We start from the raw sequence: 16,245 nt of genomic DNA, 5'->3' as shown, positions 1-16,245 counted from the left end.
ATAATTAAATCTGGACTTATTTTTGTAGAAAAGAAAGCAGTCTGGCAATGTTACATTTAGTTCACGTAAATCCCTAAATATCAAATCTCTCTCATACTTAATGTAAGAGTTGCCAACCTTTTCTCCTTGGGCCATGTGCCAAGGTTACCATCCACAAAGGACATCGAGGTTGACCTTTTGATCTCTCCTGAAAGACACAAATAAGTAAAACAACATATAAATATAGATATTGTTACACGGCTCATCCTATATTTGTATTTTCATGTAAAATGTGAATTATTAAGAACAAAACAAAGTTACCTGAAATTCGAGGCTGTGGCCGAAGAGGTAAACTATAAAAATAAGACAGAAAAAGGTGAATGCATTCAAATTTGCTCACAAGCTACTGTATTTTTTACAAGCTGCTAGAAAAACAACAACAAACTTGGGCCTTTCGGGACTTGGAGGTCTTTCCATGAAACTTCTCTTGGTTGCCTTGGAGATATGGACGGCTGGCATATTCTTCAACAAGGATGAAGGCTCTGAAAAGACACATGAGGCACAGATAATCAAACACAATATTATTTGTTTAGGTTTTATTTTGAATACTATATCAACATACCCAGGTGAGAATTAAATACTTGCCTGTGCCTTCATTGTCCATCATTCTTGGTTTAACAAAAGACGGCTTAACCACCTCAAACCACCAGAACAGCTCTGCCATGAACACCAACAAGTTACTCTGGGAAAGAAAACAACACTAAGATTCAAATATGAGAACAAATCACTCAGCTTAACCATTTGAGATGGATGACTGAACCAGTCCAGGCAGGTGCACTGCAACCATTTCTCCACCAGGCGTCACTGTTTATCCCAGCTTGTCATTTCCACTTGGAATTCAAATGTGAGCTTTTCCCCGTTTTTATTAAGTCATCAGAAGATCGAGGGTTCAGATTACAGGTGAGTTTGTTTATGATGAGGAACTAGCTAAGTAACATCTTTTTAATGATGCTCTAATAACCTTTCACCTACAACGAGAACCCGAGAAAGCGTCAAATGATTTTATTAGTTCAATCACAACCCTGCGTCACAACGCACCACCTAATGTTTGTTTAACATCAGTGCCAAGTTAGGTTCCTGTCTGAATCAGGCCAACATACAACGGGAGGGCTGAGCCGCTGGAGGACACAGATCCCCTACAGGGCTTCCTTACATTATCCCTTTCCTCACAGCCTTTTTATTTCATCGTCACAAACGAAAAATGTAGCATACGTTTGAATGAGTATGGAAATATGGCAAAGATGATGGGTTTTATTACACAGAAAATTAAAAAATACAGTTATTGCGATTTTTTCTGTCTCAATATATTTAAAAATCAATCTAAGAAAAAAGCAATAAAACAGATTTTAACTGTTTTTACTAAACCGAATGAAACGGATTTCTAGTTTAACAGAACAAGCAACCTTTAATGAATGTTGTGAATTGAGCAAATGTGAACACATTATCTCTCTTACACACACACACACACACACACACACACACACACACACACACACACACACACACACACACACACACACACACACACACACACATAAAGATGCAAAAGAAACACCCTCTACCCGTCCTTCGCCTGTGGTCCCCAGACAAAGGCAGCGGTGCACGGCTCAGCCCTGAAGACACTCAATTCACCTCATCAGCAACATTTTGCTCCGCCAAGCAAAAAATTGCATGTGCGCACACACACACGCAATCATATGTGCACCACATAAGCACTTAAACTGCAGTCCAAAAGCCCACCATGAGGCACAGAAGCAATTAACACCACTGACACTGGTCTACTGCGACTGCAGCGTTTCACCAGTTTCACTTTTAGTGTTTTTCTGCAATTTTAACAGATTGTTTAGTGGAGCAAAACAATAAAGAATATTTTGACTAACACAAAACCAAGGCAGACCATCCATCAGATTCATGTGCATGATCTATAGACTCTTCAGCACCAGAAAAACAAAACAAAGGTCAAACAACACTGGTTACCTTAAGATGTGTTCAGCAATCCTTCAGGGTTATGATGACTAAAACCCTCCAAAAAAATCCAAACTGCCCAGACCTGTGACAGTCCAACCATCTGTTCCTCTACTAGTCACACACCAGTTGTAGGTGTGATTGCTAAAGCACACTCAGACAACGGCCCCCGTGACTAGATCTGGTCCTTCTGGGCCCACCAAACCGGAGAGTGTGACTCCTGAGATTAAGACAAGAACCTGAGTGGTGATTACGAGAAGACAGCCCAGAGTCGAGGTGGATCTGGTGGGAGGGGGTGGGGGCGGGGGTTAATCCACTCTGCAGGGATTGACCTGCCTGCCCCCCCACGCACACACATACACAAACACACACGACTGTGATGAAACATCCAAAGGCATTGGTGGTGAGTAATGCTTGACGCCATAAAAACGCCAATAGCAGCTCATTTAGGTGTACTCTCCAAATGAGGAAAGGTCAGACACCGAGCGTTCAGGGGCTTTTAATCCCAGCCACGGCTGGGCGGTTGGTAAAAGATCCAGGTCCAGCAGACAGAATCACACAGATCTGGAAAAGTCACGCTCTGATTTTATGCCACCTGAGGGCACATTTCAGAACACAACTAGACACGAACACAACACTGAAGCTTCCTGTTAGGAAACACGATGATGGAAAATTAAAGGAAATTTCCAAAAAATGCATATCTTTCTATTAAAAAACCTTTTCTATTTCTGTTAAGACACACGATAATCAATGCAATTATTAACCTCTAAATAAAATATATAAAACTAACAGCAATCCTTAATGTGCAAACCTGTTACTAACCTCTAGCATCTATAGAAAACACACGAGGAAGATGGCAGTTCTTGTAGGTTTTCTATTCTTGGAGCCACAGATGCTAATCTAGATTTGCTCGGAAGTAATAAAAAGTAGAGTCACTGAATGGGATGGGGGTTGTGTGATTTACTTGCCCACGCCCATCAGGAAAGAATGGTCCTTAATGGGCTGTAATAAATGGTTTCAGGGGGTTGGGTTGTGCATTGTGTCTGATGGCATGATCACATCTTTATTAAACAACAGAACTGTAAACAAACAGAACACATCTCACGTTTTTCCATTCTTGGCTCACACATAGCATAGTTTTAGTTTAGATCACATTTATGGCCAAATACTCTCATAAAGCTCTGTTTTTCAAAAACAACCTAAACACAAGTAGATACCTTTGTTTAGGTTGATCAAAATATACAAGTACAGGTCATTTATCATGAAGGTTAACTTGGGTCAAGCGGTCGACAGAAACAAATCCTCCGAACCAATCATCAATAATCCACCCTGACAGAAGATTCAGAGCAGGAGTGCTTCCAGCTAAGTGAGCGTTTAGAGGTGATGTTTCACTGACTGGACGCTGACCCTCCCTGGTTTCCTCCATCTTCTCTCTAATTGTTTTCTCCCACACCAACGCCTCTCTCACATCGCCTCCCCTCTAATGTCTCAGGCTCTATAATAAGGTCCCCATTAGAGCGACGGGCCACAGCACACCGCTGCTGGAAAGTGGGTCAAGGTTACTGAATCTCTCTCTTTAACAGCTTTTCTCAGGCGGTAACTCTGCTGCTGGGACTCCAGAGTCAGCAGCTCAGTGCTGCTGGCAGCATCACAGAACTCAATCTGCTTTATTTTTCTGTAAATTATGATAAAAAATATTAACCCTTGAGCCATTGTCTGTCCTGTGAGTCTGGCCTCAAACGGACCAAGTGACTGACACTACAGGCTAGTTAGTTTAGAGGTTTGTCCTTTCAGTGACCAAAAGTCTGTCTGTGCTCAGAACAGTGGTGCTGTTGCAGCGACGGCCAGGCAGAGACAGACCCATCCATCCAGACACATCAGCTCACGCAGCTCTCAGGGAAAAACACCAGATGCTGATGGGACCAACAAGCGGTTGCATCAAATGAAGGGAGTTAGGATTTGTTCCTGATTATGTGGAAGTTGTTTGTCATAAATGCAGCTTGAATACAAAAATACATTATGTACACACAGCAACTAGCAAAGACAAAAAAATTAAAACCTTTAAGATTGAGGTGGCTCGGGAATTTAGTTAGGATGCCTCCTGGACGCCTCCCTGATGAGGTTTTCCGGACACGTCCGACTGGGAGGAGGCCTAAAGGGAGACCCAGGACACGCTGGAGGGACTATGACTCTCAGCTGGCCAGGGAACACCTTAGGATTCCCCCAGAGGAGCTGGCCCAAGTGGCTGGAGAGCCTCTCTGCTTAGGCTGCTGCCCCCGCGACCCAACCCCGGATAAGCTGATGACCACGGATGGATGGATAGTTTAAGATTATCTTCCATTTTTGATAATTCAGCCTATTTTATTAAAATAATACCTCTTTTTACAAGTGTTAGTGGCTTCATGTGCATTTGTATAGCTGCAGACAGAAAAGTAGGAGACGTGAGCTGACTGTATAAATGCAAATTGATTTGTAACTGTTACTCACCTCTGATGTCAGTCTTTATTCTGCTTTGTTTTACAGATACTGCTGGTGAATTTATTTAGTTTAGGGGTAGAAAACATGAGCAACGCTTCATCCCTCTCTTTTTTGAACTGAATATGTTTATGTATTTAGCTGACGTTGTCCAAAGCGGCTTACAGGTGATAATCAAGCCAGCAGGTTGCCCTTGAGGCTAACAACAAACACTATTCAGTCAATCCTAGGTGGCAGTGAGGCATCATAATGAATATTAATAATAATGAATGAAAGAGGGAAACGAACATTTAGTGTGCAGTAGAGTGGGGGATGGGTTAAGGGAGGGTGATGATGCTCTCTGAATACGTAACTATTGTGTGTAATAATTGAATTTACTCACTGAAAACTGTTTGGGATGTTTCTATTTATTTTTATGGAATTTTTTGCTTGTTTTATCAGCTTTATTTTAACTCAGTTTATTATTCTTGTTTGAAAGAAATAAAACTCAAGCGGTTTCCATTGACAAATGCACTCTGATAAACCAATAAATTCACAAAAATAAATCAAACAAGCTCAGAAAAAGCTACAGGCTGTTTGACAAGTAATGAATGAGAAAGGGAGACAAAGCCGTGTCAGGCAGAAGGTGGAAAAGCCATCACACACCAGCGGGAGGAGAAAATGTAGTAGTGAGATAACTGAAAGCATATTGGTAATGGAAAACACACACACACACAGAACAGCTCTCCTAGCTCGTGGTTAGCGATGACAGATTGCACTGAGAGGTTTTCCGGAGCATGACTCACTACAGGTGCCCAAAGTTCTGCTCACTTCCATTCAGCTTTCTGGCTGAATCCCTCATACGGGGATTTACTCCAAACCATTACAGTAAGTTTGATCATCACAGTTTTAAAACTGTCAAAAATCAGGTGCTGAGTGCAGATGTCTGAGTTGTACCTTGATGGTGGAGGAGGCGTAGAGCATGTCCTCCAGGCTGAAGTGGCAGCAGCTGTTCAGGTTGTCCTTACAGAAGTCCTGTATGAGCTGCAGGTTGTAGAGTCGCTCACCCAGAGTCATGTTCTCCTTAAGACAAACATCTGGGAGGGCAGGGAAGGCCACCGGGGTCAGGGTAAACTTGTTTTCACGCTCAGCTCGGAGCTTTGATCGTGCGGATTGTTTCAGGAACTACTGATGTTCTAACACAATCTAAAGGTCTTCATCAGGGCGATGAATTCAGGAGTAAACAAAGGTCTCTGATGGAGGTTAAGGTTTAGCATGTGCTGATTGAGTTTGGTTAACTTTAAGGAACGTGATGTGATCATGTGACTGACCTTTGATCTATAGACTGAACAATCACCCAACACTCTACAGAACAACAAGGCCCTCCTGTATTAACGCTGTCTCCTGGTGTTTTGTGTCCTTACCCTCTAGAGACAGCAGCTGAGGGCAGTAGAAGTGCAGCAGGGCGCCCAGCGCCGACCCTCCGGTGCTGTCTTTCAGCAGGTTGTCCACTGAGGGGATCCAGGGAGTCGGCTGGGTGGAGGCCTGCTCCTTCCGATAGCGTGCCTGTGTGTGGCATCAGACAAAAACATAAACCAAGGGCTTTCTACAACACCACCTAGCTCCATTTAATGCCACTCTCAGACTTAAACAGATATTATTTATATTAATGGCATCAACATGACTTAAAGAGAAGCCTTTACAGGCCGTTAGAGCCTTAAAGGAGTCCTCAACACTCAGACAGCTGAGATTTTCTCATGAGTCTTAAAGCTTAAGGAGTAAATAGTTTCAGCTGGAGAGGAAGGTCGACCTGACTTTAATTATAAAGGCCTTAGAATATTTCAAAGTACTTAACTTAGGAAATATAAGAGGACTGATGGAAAATCATCTCTAAAAGGGATTAAGAATAATCAAATAAAAAAGAAAGTAAGTCAAAAGATTTATGACATTTTTTTCTGTACATGGATACAAATGGATTCACTGCAGGGTCATAAAGCTACTTTTATGACGATGATAAGTCACAGGATGACAACATTTAGATGAAATAAAGAGGGAGGGACATCATAATGAACACAGGGATAGAAAGGTGAGGCCCAGATCAGCAGACTTACAGGTACAAGCTTCATGTACCACTTGGTAGGAGACTGCAGCAGCTCAGCAAAGGGAAAAGGAAAACAGCAACAAAAAACACAAGTTTTAGTGGGATTAGTTAGTAAAGCCATGAGTTTTACAAGGAAACACACAGTGGCACCAAAAGAGAAGCCGAGCGTTTGAGTTTGTAAGTAAAAGATCCAATCAGCGCTCAAACGACAAGGGAACATAAAAAAACTCCAAATTTCTTTTTAGTTAGAAAATGCAACAGGTCAGACTTCAAAGGTGCTTTTGGTGCTGATTGGAAAAATACTTAATAAAAAGATTGTTTACCACTCAAACCTTTTTGACATTCATGTAAATTCATCAATTCTCCTATCTACTCAGTCCGATTATGTCAAAAAGACATTCATAGTGTGCATGATTGTTAAAATAAAAAGAAGTTCAGTTCTAAGTTTTCTGTCAAAATAAATAAATCTGAATATATTGAGAGGATACGTGCCACCAAGCTGTCTGCTATCTGGTCACAATAAACTGCTTCCAGGAGAGGATTTGGCTTCTGCTAACAACCAGTTCTCATACTACCTGAAGGCACCTGAAATGTTTGTGACACTCAAAACAGCTGACAAGTCCTCATCTTCAAAGGAAAGCAGAGACCTGTGAGAAGATGTAACGGCTCTGTAATAAAACCTTCAAACTAAACACAAAGTAGAGAAGCCACTGACGGCAGCGACCTTGGGTTCTCCTGAGCCGATTACTGTTAACGAATCATCACTTGATGCCATCGAAGGGACGCTCTTGACAGGGCTGGATTTAGCCAGCCCTACAAAGGGGTGCAGGTAGAATATCGGGGGGGGGGCAGGTCTGGGAAATAATTTTTCGGGTGTCACATACCCCCAAATCCCTAAAATGCATAGAAAACTATGCTATCATCATTACAGTTCTTCTATCCATATATCTATCGTTTCCTTTGATCCATTCCTTACACTACCCTCTGCATTTACCCGGGCTTGGGACCGGCACAAATGGGACACCGGCTTGTTCCCTATTGGGGCTGCATTAATCTACTCAACCCCCTACTGCTTCAGTAACACACACACACACACACACACACACACACACACACACACACACACACACACACACACACACACACACACACACACACACACACACACACACACACACACGCACGCATGCACACACCTATCATCCATCCATCCATCCATCTTAGAATTTTTCAAGTTTTTATCTTTTTTATGTCTTTAATCTATTTTATCTATCTTATCTGTCCATCCTTCCATTTTTTATTTTATTTTTTTATTTTACTTATATATTATTAATGTATTGTTTTTAGAACTTTTGTTGTTTTTATTTCTTTATGGCTTTTTTCAGTCATTACAGCATCAGCCGTCTGCTTTTCTGTTGTTATGGCCTTCTCGTGAGCCTGAATGACTACATTTCTTTTTCTCTCATGTAGCGTAGTACGGCGGAACGGGGTAAGAACAAGAGACAAAGTGGAGAAAGAGCTCTCGCATGATGCTACTGATATTCCAATCACAAGGGAGGTCACATACATGCGATGGAGCTGAGGAAAGGCATTCTTATACCCATGTAGATATTTGCAAATGGTGGAGAGGTCTACAAACTCTACACTGCTATCATCATCAGTCATTTTGAATGATTTCTCCAACATTATTTTTTGCAACAAGAATTTCATTGGAAAGTTTGTCACTTCCTGTCATTTTCTGCAGAGGACTTCACATGTCAGGATCCAGAAAAGAGGGAGACTGAGGTTGAAGGCAGTTAACTGCTTTCATGAGATCAAGATTGCTTTTGGAGAATCTTGTCTCCATCTCTACAACGACTATGTCCAAAATGTTGAGAAGAACCCTCTTCAGAGCCTGGCTAGGAGTTTTGGAGTCTTCTGTGTGGCCCACAGTGGACATTACAACACTACCTGTTAGCAGTGAGCTTGTTTGTCTTTGTCTTTTAGCAGCTGGTGCAGGCGTGCTGGTTAATGTCTCACTTTCCTCATCTCTCATCTGCTTCAAAGCCTGCAGAGATGCACTGACTACTTCTGAAGCACAGCACAGGTTAACAAAGTGAGACAGCAGCGTAGAATTTGCAGACTTCAAGGAACCCAGAACTTTTAGGAGGAATTTTCCTATTTCAAAGAAATTGTGCCTCCTTAACATCAACAGTCCTGATGCCTCTGTACAGATATCAACAGCAGCAGCTCTGTCCTCTGTAACCTCTGACAGGATATTCATAATAGCATCCTGATTCTCCACAAGGCACTTGGTCACATCATGGTGGCTTGTCCACCTGATCTCCAACAGTCGTTTCAGGGAGGGAACATCATAGTTCTGTGAAACATAATGACGGTGGAAAAATGAGAGTAGAGATCCTGATAGATCAAAAAAGGTTTTTGCACATGGCTCTACTTGCATTGCATAGACCACTGCCAAGTGCAGCTGGTAGTTGTAGCAGTGGATGTAGGGAATATCCTTCCCTACCTTCTTCCGGCTCTTGGGGAGTGCAGACACTTTTTTCCTCCACTCCTCCTATCTTATCCTCAAGGCTCTTTGTCTGTCTCTGTGCTGGTGCATGGCTGCTTCTGCATTTTTTCTGGAAACTGAAATTACTAAAATAGACCTGGTCAGTTGGTCACTCAACGTGATTGATAAAAAATGTTCAACGATGTGAACGGGAGAAGGGGCTCCCGGATGCCCCTCTGGGACAGACCCAGTTGGACACATCATGGACTCCTGGAAAGAGTGGAACTTGATCTGTTTATCTCAGCTGTCTGTAGAGGATTCTGTAGACGTGTGGATATTCGTGGTGTTGGTGACCTTTCTCAGTGGGCTAGTGGTAGAGTGTCCACCCTGAGACTGGGAGATCAGGGGTTCGATTCCTGGTCGGGTCATATCAAAGACTTTGAAAAAAATGGGACCCTGCTTGATACTCAGCATTAAGGGGTTGGATTGGGGGGTTAAACCACCAAATAGTTCCTGAGCGCGGCAGTGTCTGCAGCTCACCGCTCTCCCAGGGGATGGGTCAAATGCGAAGAACAAATTTCGCACACACACCTGTGTGTGTGACAACTAATGGGACTTTGTGGGGTTTCCTGCTCATTGGCCTAGGAAGCTTCCTGGCTTACTGGAAAATGAATGAGCTGTCGAGGAATACTGGCTTGCTCCCGGAGCTCAGAGATGGTTTGCACCACGCTGTGAATTCACAGACTCATTTAACTGTCTGTGAAGGTTCTCAGTCATCCAGGCCATTGTAGTCTAAGGAGCTTTGAAAGAAAAGCGTCTGGACTTCTTTGAGTTACTTGAAGACGTTTCACCTCTCATCCGAGAGGCTTCTTCAGTTCTAAGGTCAAATTGTGGAGAGTCCCAGATTCAAACCCAGTGGGAGTTTCCCCCGAAGAGGGAACAAAAGACCCCCTGATGATCTTCTACATAAACACATGAGCCAAGGTGTGAGGCTGGGTGTGGGTCCTATTCAGTCAGTTTCGGGTGAGCTCATTGTGAAGCCTGGCCCCACCCTATCATGTGAATTCCTGAGGTCAGATGGCCCAGGATATGCGTGGGCGTTGAGGCATCTGGGAAGGGATCTCAAAACTGGATTATAGATGGCAGACAGTTGGTGTCGTAAACCACTGCCTCTGTTCAAAGATGGTTGCTCACAGTGGACATAAATGGCTTCCTTTACTCCTCTTTCAAACCATCTGTCCTCACTGTCCAAAATGTGAACGGTGGCGTCCTCGAAAGAGTGACCTTTATCCTTTAGATGCAAATGAACTACTGACTCCTGTCCCGTGGAGGTGGCTCTTCTATGCTGTGCCATGGCACAAGCAGTTCATTTGCATCTAAAGGACAAAGGTCACTCTTTCGAGGACGCCAACGTTCACATTTTGGACAGAGAGGACAGATGGTTTGAAAGAGAAGTAAAGGAAGCCATTTATGTCCACTGTGAGCAACCAACTTTGAACAGAGTCGGTGGTTTACGACACCAACGGTCTGCCATCTATAATCCAGTTTTGAGATCCCTTCCCAGATGCCTCAACACCCACGCATATCCTGGGCCATCTGACCTCAGGAATTCACATGATAGGGTGGGGCCAGGCTTCACAATGAGCTCACCCGAAACTCTTGCTGAATAGGACCCACACCCACCCTCACACCTTGGCTCATGTGTTTATGTAGAAGATCATCAGGGGGTCTTTTGTTCCCTCTTCGGGGGAAACTCTCACTGGGTTTGAATCTGGGAATCTCCACCATTTGACCTTAGAACATAAGAAGCCTCTCGGATGAGAGGTGAAACGTTTTCAAGCAACTCGAAGTCCAGACGCTTTTCTTTCAAAGCTCCTTAGACGACTCATTTAATTGTCAAGATGAATTGTAAGCTTGGAACTTTGGCCGAGATTCATGCTTTGGCACAAAAGATGGATGCCATCAAGGAGAAAGTGGACAAATCAGCACGGATTGGGATAGATTAATGTACGCCATTATTGGGATTTTGAGAGGTTGAGGACCAAGGAACTCAAAGACAGAGAGGAAATTATCTCTGTCTAGCCCCAAAACAAATTCTAATCTGAATCTGATGCCCTTGAGCCTCTAAGGCTCCAACGAATACTCCCCCCTCAGAAGAAATGTGGAATGCCCTCGCTATGTCAACTCTGTCTCCTATCCCAGCCTGGGCGGGACTTCGGGCAGTGAAGGCAGAAGAATCGTTCCAGGAATCACTGCACACTCCAAACCTCAACGACTAATCCTCATGTGACCCTTTGATCTCTATTAAGGTAGCGCGATTCAGGGTTGCGAATGACCATAGTCACCAATTCTTGTCATGTGTCTTGCCTATGTATGTCTGATCTCTGAATTGTGTGTACTGAAACTCTAATTTCCCTCTGGGATTAATAAAGTATCTTTGAATTGAATTGAATTGTGCAGTAAGGCCTGAACCCCACCCTTGACCCCACTCATGACAGAAGCTCCATCATAGCACTGACTGATCATTTCAGCTGCACTATAGCCTGAGTCAGAGAGATGCTCAAGAATTTGGGTGGTAATAAATTCAGCGTTTAACTGACTGAGGTCAAGCAGAGCGATCAGGTGTTCCTCTGGAATGCCATTATAGACAAATCTAACCATGACTGACTGATTCTCCACATTGCATCTGTCCCTAGTTCCATCACTTTTAATGCAAAACCCAGCATAATCTGCTTTGTCATAATTATCTTTGATCTTTTTTAATACCATTTTTGCCAGTGTTTCAACAATTTCCTTTTGTATGTTGTGAGATGTGTATTTTGCATTTTCTGGGATGTGTTTGTTAATTTCATTAAATTTGGAGTCTTTGGCCAGTGTGTAGTCTACCATTTTAATGAACAGTCCTGCAGAGAAATCATCACCGCTTTCCACACTGCCACGAAGGGGCAGTTCATTTACTACTAGGAACTGAACTACTTCTCCAATAGTTTTTACGTAGTATCTGTTTTCTGTTTTTCTCGATTTGTGTGGGACTTATTAAATTACCTATTGTTTCCCCTGTGGCCACTCTTTGGGACATTTCAGACAAGGCTTTTTCATTTTTTATGTGGCATTGACTTGATGCATGCTTTGTGAATCCCTTGTTTTTTTCCAGTGCTGTTTTCCAATTATTAAATCTTTGTTTTGTGAAAGCCAAATCCCCATCATTGTTCCCCCCAAATTTACGACATGGGAAACAAAAGCACACATCCAGCTTTACTGAATATTCCAGCCATGGTCTCCCACGATACCAGGCAGGGCAAAATGAGCGCATGTTCTTCCCAAAATGGCGCTTGGGGAAAACAAGAGCAGTGGGTTGGGACGGTGCGCTACTGTTCAGGCCTGTGTCACCCACAGCGACGGCTGGGTTGGCTGCGACGGGACAGCAGGAGGTGCTGTGGTGCTTGTGCAACTGGTTGTGGCAAGTTGAGAAGCAGCAGCCGATGAGCCGGCTTCTGCCGCTAGTGCCTTAGCACTGTTGCTCGGTTTAGAAACCAGAAACCTACGCATGTCGACTCGGTTCACTTCAAAAACAATTGAAAGAAGAGAACGAGGCAAACTAAAACCTTGAGAAAGAGTACCAAATAATTCTAGTGACCGACAGCAGAAGAAAACTTCAACCAGTAGCTGAGCTCAGATAACGACTGTCTGGGAGCGTGTGAAGCGAGTGAGACACAGATAACGAAGTGCAGTGGCTGGCCACACCCTCCCTATGCATCTACCAATCAGCAGCTACTTTGAATGAGAGAGAGGGGAGAGCACTCTGAACCTTTTTCATTAGATCTTTTCATTAGATCTTGGGATTTCTACATGTCATCGCATTGGGATTTCTACATGTCATCGCATTTTGGGGGTGGGGGTGGGGGGCAGTCACTATTTTTAGGGGGGCATTGCCCCTCCTTGCCCATGCCTACATCCGGGCCCGGCTCTTGATGTCCTTACTTATCAACAATGAAAGGGTTAAGCTGTTTATCTACTGTCTGCTGACAGGGTGGTCTATTGGGCCATTCCCATCTGTACCGGGTCGGCCCGGGCCGGGTAGCGTAGGTTGTTCACATATCTGGGTGGCCTGGTATTTTTCCGGGCCAACCAAGGCTCATTATCAGCCCTCTTCTCGAGGGGGTCTGCTTCAGGCCGACCAGGGCCAACACACCCACTGCTGACAGCAAATTCACACCTTCCATTAGAGCAAGCCTCTGATTGGTGGGTAGAATCAGCCCACATGGGCTTAAGACAAGGATGTGTGGAATCAACCGGGCCAGGCTGGGGCCGACTGGGGCTACCCGGCCCGGGCCGACCCGGTACAGATGGGAATGGCCCATAAGTTAACACACACACACGCACGCGCGCGCACGCACGCACGCACACACACACACACACACACATGCGCACACACTTTCCTCCTTCTGCAACTCTGCCTCTTTCTCCCAGTTTTTTTTTCTTTCTCCCATAGTTATTCTCTCCCTCACTTGTTCATTCATCTTAAGCTCAGGATCAGTCCTCCTCCTCATAAAGCCACTGATGAGCTTCACCATGTCGCGAGAGAGAGAGCGTCTCTTTATGTCTGAGACAGAGCGTGTGTGACTCATACTGCAGAAATACAGCAAAGACAGAAGGGAGGGAGTGATGCATGAAGCCCTTTTTCTGTGTTTGCATATGTTAGTTTTTGTTTTACATCTTTGAGTAGGAGAATTTGTTGTAAATAAACAACTTCATGCTACTTTGGGAAACAATGAAAACATTTTCTCTGTTAGTGATCCTCATTTAATTTGATTTCATATTAGAGTACGTATTATTTATACACAAAGATACTTAGAAGTTGCATTTATGCAAAGTGTTTACTCAGTTTTTGAAATTAGAGTAATCTGCAAACAGTCACAGTGTCATAATGACTTTCCGTCAATATAACGAGCAGGAGTTTTGTGAGGTAAAGTGTGTGTTTTCATGTGTGTTTGGGAGTGATAGCTGAGGCATGCAGTGCTGCGTCTGCACATTGACTGCTCACATCAGCGTCAATCTCTGTGTTGCTACTCTTCATTTCTAAGGTTAGGGATAGGCTAGGACTTTTAACTAAACAACACGTAACAGAGGCAGTGTTGTTTGTCGCCTGATGCAACACCACAGAGAGGAAGAACAGAAAAGTTGGTTTCTTTCATAAAGAGATGAACAAAAATTAGTTTCCTTTTGGTCTAAAAGGTGAAATAGGATATGTTTTTCTTGCAGTTCAAGCTACTTTAAAAAAAAAAAAACAGTTCAAAGGTCAAACCCCCTTTCTTCAGGCAACCACTACTATGCACCTCCAGAGTACAGGAGCAATGCTTGTTCCTGAGGGTTCAGTTATACATTTTCGACCTGTTGTTGGAGCATTTTCTGCCAAAATTCCTAAAATTATACACTAATGTATCCATATAGCAATTTAAAAGCTAGCTAACATAGTTTTGTGTTTTCATGGTGGAAAAAAACCCTGTTTTTTCTTTTTTGTTTATTCTTAAACTCAGCAACACAGTGCCACCAACAACCAGTGAAAACCCCATGAACAAGTCAAAACTTACAGAACCCACCCCTGTCATGTTTTGTGTCCCTTTGTTCCCCAGCCCCTCCAGTTCCCACTCCAGGTTCTCCTTTTGTGTTTCATAGCGCCCTCATGTGTCCTTTGTCTGCATCTCATTTATGTGTCTCCTGTGTTCCTTTAGTCTTCTCCAGTCACCCATCTGCAGCCAGTCATCCCCCTGCAGTGTTTATAGTTTCAGCTTTTCATTTTTATTAGTCTCTTTAATGTTTTGTCCCACCGGTTTTTGTAGTTCTCCTTCCCTTTAGAATTTTAGTTATATGGTTGCTTTTCTGTTTTTAGGTTCACTCTTAGGTCATGTTAGTTTCTTCCCTGATTAGTCATTGCTTTCACCTGGTCCTCCCCCCACACTCCACACACCTGCAGCTCATCTGCCTCCCATTATGCCCCCGTGTATTCAAGCCCTGTCTTGTCTCTGTGTCTTGGCAGTCCATTGTTGCTGTTTGTGGTAATTCTGTCAGTCTCTCGTTCCTAGTATCTAGTGTTTCTTGTGTCTCAGTTGGATCTGTAGTTTATTTTGGATTTTGGACATTTTTGGACTTTGGCTCCCTGCCCCTGGATTTATTCTTCGTTTCATCCTTCAAAATTAAAGGATTTTACTTTACATCATCTCCTGCCTCGTGTCATCCTGGGTTTCTGCACTTTGGGTTCTAACATCCCTCCAAAACGTGACAACCCCAAACTTGCTTATTTTTGCTCATTTTAAATATATTTTTAAACATTTTCTAAATGCTTTTTTATATTTTTACATTTTTTTTTATTTTTTGTTTTTGTGAAGCGCCTCATGATTTTTATCTTGAGAGGCGCTATAGAAATGATATTTTCTTCTTCTCCTCAGACTCACTTTGTCTTCTCTGCCAGCTCCTCACACAAACACGCACATTGCCAAGGCAACAAACTGACAGACAGCTCTGCCAGCCAGGCTGCGTTCACAGACAACAGGTCCATTACCTAAACATATCCCTACAAGAACTGAACCAGACTCTAAACAGAAAAAATCCTCCTTAAATCATTCAATTCAAACAGAACAGATCATTGCATTCATTCATTTTTGTTACACTATCTAGCTTGGCTCTAGCTTCACTTCCTGTTTAATAGCTCAAAATCGAGAATGCATGATTCATGCAAAAACAGGGGTACACACAGTGGGGTGGGAGAGTAAGAGGAAAGTTTTATGGATGGATCATGATCTAATCATTGAAGAGGATGTTCACTCAGAAACAGTTTTTTAACTCATTGATTTTGGAAATGATCGGTCACTCTGAGTTTTTCCTGCAGGCTGAACATGAAAATAGTCTTCTACACCTATCTCCTGCCTTGGCTTCTGACAAAAAATAAATGGCGAAACTCTAGGATTTTGAAAATCCTGACAGATCTACGTCACACTGCCACTTAACATTTATGAACTCACCCATCTTGACTCGCAACGGGTAAGGCTGTTGTTGGCTTAGTGTCCAGGGGCCCGTCTCATCCAGTATAAGCTAACCATTAGCAATAGCAACTCCACAACACAGCAGAACTCCTCCAGGCTTGAGTTATTAGTGGGGATAAAACACCAATGTTGCTAAGCAAACTGAGTCAGTAATA

At 43.2% G+C, this 16,245-nt stretch overlaps 1 protein-coding gene across 4 annotated transcripts in view; it reads right to left on the bottom strand.

Moving 5' to 3' along the window:
* camsap2a (calmodulin regulated spectrin-associated protein family, member 2a) overlaps positions 1–16,245 on the bottom strand; it is a 58,697-nt gene that overhangs the window by 14,789 nt on the left and 27,663 nt on the right. For 2 of the 4 annotated variants that reach the window (XM_015970744.3, XM_015970745.3), the window contains exons 5-11: positions 6,570–6,602; positions 5,883–6,024; positions 5,416–5,555; positions 625–721; positions 425–521; positions 301–332; positions 118–187 (exon numbers count right to left, since the gene is read on the bottom strand). In XM_015970744.3, coding sequence (XP_015826230.3) covers positions 118–187; positions 301–332; positions 425–521; positions 625–721; positions 5,416–5,555; positions 5,883–6,024; positions 6,570–6,602 — 611 coding nt within the window. The remainder of the gene's footprint in view (positions 1–117; positions 188–300; positions 333–424; positions 522–624; positions 722–5,415; positions 5,556–5,882; positions 6,025–6,569; positions 6,603–16,245) is intronic. The other 2 variants (XM_015970746.3, XM_015970747.3) reach the window with 1 other exon arrangement.

Source organism: Nothobranchius furzeri, chromosome 8 (assembly GCF_043380555.1).
Source record: "Nothobranchius furzeri strain GRZ-AD chromosome 8, NfurGRZ-RIMD1, whole genome shotgun sequence".
NCBI classification, from domain to species: Eukaryota; Metazoa; Chordata; class Actinopteri; order Cyprinodontiformes; family Nothobranchiidae; genus Nothobranchius; species Nothobranchius furzeri.
The sequence above is the reverse complement of the archived record's forward strand: the minus strand, read 5'-3'. Positions and strand labels throughout refer to the sequence as shown.